This window comes from Gracilinanus agilis, chromosome 2 (assembly GCF_016433145.1).
Source record: "Gracilinanus agilis isolate LMUSP501 chromosome 2, AgileGrace, whole genome shotgun sequence".
Taxonomy (NCBI): Eukaryota; Metazoa; Chordata; class Mammalia; order Didelphimorphia; family Didelphidae; genus Gracilinanus; species Gracilinanus agilis.
Window position 1 is genome coordinate 609,057,986 of NC_058131.1, and position 618 is coordinate 609,058,603.

Consider the following 618-nt stretch of genomic DNA (forward strand, 5'->3'; position numbering starts at 1 on the left):
GCCTCGAGGAAACACTTGCCTACTGCTAATTCTGTTTGGAGTCCACCGCCTAACCTTGGAGATGAAAGCCTGGAGAGACCATGATGGTCTTCTCCTGAATGTCCCTTGATGCCACTGTCAGCAACCAAAACCACTTGGATGGGACATGGGTGTGACCCAGGGTTGGGGTTTTGATATTAAGGATGGCGCAGGAGAAGCCCTTGGATAAAAAGGGGTGCCCCAGAGGGGTGATGGTGGAAGGGGCCGAATGTTGATTGGAGGTGTGCCCTCCTCTGGGCCAGCTGGCAACGGGGAGTGGGAAGCAGGGGGACCGGGCACCGTGGTGAACGACTGGCTAGGCTGGGCTGCTGGTTGGGGAGAGCTTCGGACCAAGAACAAAAGAGGAGCACCGGCGAGCTGGCTCTGGAGTAGGCGCTTCAGCCCGGCTCGGGCTCCTGTTCTAGGAAGAGGGGGAGGAGAGGGCCCAATGAGTGGCGGCTGGTGGGGGTGGGGGGCGCTCGGGTTTCACTGGGTAAGGCGACCGCGTACCTAGAAATTAAGCGGCCGAAGACAGCAAACGCGGGGAGCAGCCGGGAAGGGCGCTCAAGCGGGCGGGCGGGCTGAAGGGAGGGTGGGTGG

At 61.2% G+C, this 618-nt stretch overlaps 1 protein-coding gene across 1 annotated transcript in view; it reads left to right on the top strand.

The window, feature by feature from the left end:
- The first annotated feature begins 247 nt into the window (after positions 1–247).
- HDGFL3 (HDGF like 3) overlaps positions 248–618 on the top strand; it is a 96,502-nt gene continuing 96,131 nt past the window's right edge. The window contains exon 1 of the mRNA XM_044660159.1: positions 248–511. Coding sequence (XP_044516094.1) covers positions 248–511 — 264 coding nt within the window. The remainder of the gene's footprint in view (positions 512–618) is intronic.